This window comes from Vigna unguiculata, chromosome 6 (genome assembly GCF_037176805.1).
Source record: "Vigna unguiculata cultivar grain cowpea cultivar isolate G323 ecotype 2 chromosome 6, ASM3717680v1, whole genome shotgun sequence".
In the NCBI taxonomy this organism is placed as follows: Eukaryota; Viridiplantae; Streptophyta; class Magnoliopsida; order Fabales; family Fabaceae; genus Vigna; species Vigna unguiculata.
In genome coordinates, this window is record NC_140797.1 from 44,594,980 (window position 1) to 44,598,235 (window position 3,256).

At 40.9% G+C, this 3,256-nt stretch overlaps 1 protein-coding gene across 1 annotated transcript; it reads left to right on the top strand.

The window, feature by feature from the left end:
• The first annotated feature begins 840 nt into the window (after positions 1 to 840).
• BUD2 (Adenosylmethionine decarboxylase family protein) lies at positions 841 to 2,654 on the top strand. The gene has a single exon (XM_028075813.2). It carries the CDS (start codon positions 1,257 to 1,259, stop codon positions 2,289 to 2,291), a length of 1,035 nt encoding a protein of 344 aa, XP_027931614.1. The 5' UTR covers positions 841 to 1,256; the 3' UTR covers positions 2,292 to 2,654.
• The last annotated feature ends 602 nt before the right edge of the window (positions 2,655 to 3,256 follow it).

The window sequence follows — 3,256 nt, forward strand, 5'->3', positions numbered from 1 at the left end:
CCAGCAATAGACAAAGATGTCTCCATCAACTGAGGTGTCTGCACTTTTCCATTATGCAGTGGCCATAATCTGCATCAGAGTATGCTCATATCAAACAGAGTCCCAAGTGATTGGGTCTTTTACTTCTAATTTTGCTTTTTGGTCACAAAATGTTCTGTTAACCCTGTTTTTAAAAACTAGACCTCTAATCAAACCGCTCCATTAATTATCTCTAGAGAGCTCATAATTGTTGTTTAACGGAACAACAATACAACACCTAGCCCCGGTTTATGATTATTATGTCTCTGTTTTAATGGAATTATCATTGAAATATTTAAGCTGAATGCCACCAAATCAAATTCCTTTGAATGAACAAGGTCTTCAACTCTCTTACTAAATCTCCAGTTTCTGTGACTGAAAAGAAGTGTATGATATGGTTTCAACACAATTATTTCTGGCATCTTTCATCATCGGTTCAACCAATCATTCTGGTCAAATTAGCCCCACATATCGTTCAAACTTCAAATTCAATTAATTTTACTTTGAACTAAATTTTTAGTAGCAAAGCAAGGGACGGAACTAACTTTGTATACCAGAGTCCACGTCGTAGAAAATATTATATGAAATGTTAAACCACGATAATCCGCTGTTAAAGAAAGCATATAAAAACCGTATTAAGAATAAAAATAATAAATGGTTAAACTAAAATATTTAAGAGTGGTAGTCAGTGTAACCATCTAATGCCATCAAATCTCGAAAAGATTTATCTGGAAAAGCAAATCTCTTTTAAAAACTGATTCTTTAAGAAGATCTGATTGTGGGAGTGAATCTTTTAAATGTTTAATTGTGATTTAAAACTATTATTACGAGTTTGAGTAGAATGAGAAGGTAGAAGAGATGCAGAAAATAATAATATTTGGAAAAGCAATTGTTGTATAGGATTGGAAGTTACGTAGATGTTTAGAAGATTAGGGTGGAGGCAATGAAGGAAGAAGAAATGAGTTAACGAGCGTGGTGTGTTGTTGGTGTCTGTGAAGGAAGGTAGAGAAGAATGAAGTAAAAAAACATAACAAAATTGTTGCATATAATCATCGTATTCACTTCATAATGGCTACTATCATCATTCTTGGTTCCATCACCCGCATGCTCACACCTCTCTTCTAAACCCTACTTCCTTATCACTCTCACACACCTATAAATCCAAATCACCTTCCTTCCTTTCCCTCACCTTTCCCTCACCACCAACAACGCAAAAACCATTACCTTTTTTTTCACCAATGGCATTCGCATTCTCAGGTTTCGAAGGCTTCGAGAAGCGGCTCGAGCTTCATTTCTTCGGTGACGACCCAACCGTGCTTCAACTGGGTCTCCGAAAGCTCGACTTTGATTGCATACAGCAAACGCTGCAAGAGGTTCAATGCACGGTGGTTTCAGCCGTTGGAAACTCCTACTTCGACGCTTATGTCTTATCAGAATCGAGCCTCTTTGTGTACCCAACAAAGATCATAATCAAAACGTGCGGGACCACGCAGCTTCTCAAATCCATGACACCATTGATCTTCTACGCCCACACCCACCTCGGCCTCACGCTCTCCTCCTGCCGCTACACTCGCGGAACCTTCATCTTCCCTCTGTCACAGCCCTTCCCTCACACAAGCTTCAACGACGAAGTCACCTACATAGAAGCCACGCTCCCCCCAACCTTGTGCTTCCGAAAAGCCTCCATCATGCCCTCCAAGTCATCCTCACACGCCTGGCACGTCTTCACCGCCACCACCGACTCCCACGCGCTCTACCACCACAACTACACGTTGGAAATCTGCATGACCGACCTCGACCCCCTACTCGCAGGGAGGTTTTTCCGCCCTCCCGGCGACGGCAGAAGCGGGGACTCCGCCGGGAGGGAAATGACGGAGCTGACGGGGATCGACGGGATTAACCCGCACGCGTTGGTGTGCGACTTCGCGTTCGACCCGTGCGGGTACTCGATGAACGGCATGGATGGGGAGTGGTACTCGACGATTCACGTGACGCCGGAGGAGGGTTACAGCTACGCGAGCTTCGAGTGCGTGGGGTCCAGGTCGAGTGACGTGGACGTAGTCCACGTGTTGAGGAAGGTGGTGCAGATTTTCCGACCGGGGACGATGTCGGTGTCGACGACGTCGTTGGGGAACGAGGTTTGGAGAAAGGTGGCGGGTGCGGTGGAGCCCATGGGGATGAAGTTGAGGAGTTGCGCCATGGACCAGTTCCCGGATTCTGGGAGTGTCGTGTTTCAAACGTTTTCGCCGCTTCGTCGGAAAAGTGCACATTAGCTGCAGTAGTATGCGGTAGGGTGTAGGCGAAAATTTTAGGGGTGATGATGTGGCAGGAAGTGATTGGTATTGGTTGGTTTATTATGGTGGTGAATAGAGGTAGTCACAGAGGATTGGTTTTGGAATAGTAAGTGGTGGAAGATCATGATAATGCACCCCACTTAGGGTTGTCACGCCTCAGATTTTTTAGCATGTTTTAGTGGGTCTAAAAGTGCTCTTTTTTTTTGAGGTTATATATTCATCTTCTTTCTTTTTTTTTGCTTACTCCTTCTCTGTTTTAGGGTTTATCATCAACAATGTCTCTTTTATCTTTTCATTACCCTCTCCTACAGTGAAATGAACCACCCCTCATCATTTTGTTCATACGTAAATTTAAACAACTGAATCACACCCTTCATATTTCTCACACTGTTTTGAAGGATGCAGATGCATGTAGTAGGGTTTTACTTACGTGGAATATGTCACATTTTCTTTTGCATGACCTTTCGTCGCGTCACATTATGTAAATCCAAAAAAGAGTAAAATAAAAGCCTTGTTCATAAAAGAAATATAGGAATGTGGATATGTGATTCTCGTGTTTAAATTTCTATCCTTTTATTATACATATTCATAAAATATATTTTATTTTATTTTAAAATATAGCTATTACTTCTTTAAAAAAAGTTTGATTAATAAGTCTATAAGGTCGATTTCACCTAAGTTCATTTAGGTTACAAGTTAAACGGTTTAAGAAAAAATAAAATAATTTAATTTAAGTCGCAATTTTTATTTACCTGTCTTGGTTCGTTTGGTTGGTTTTTTGGGTCAGTCTATTTGGACATTCCATTTTTTAAGAGCTTGTCATCGTATAGAATAAAAACATTGAGGTATAGGTATTAAAGAATAATGAATGAAGTATTAAAATGGTAAGGTTTTTTAGTTTGTTTAGTGGAATGGGTCAAATGGTTTAGTGAAAGGTTAATATA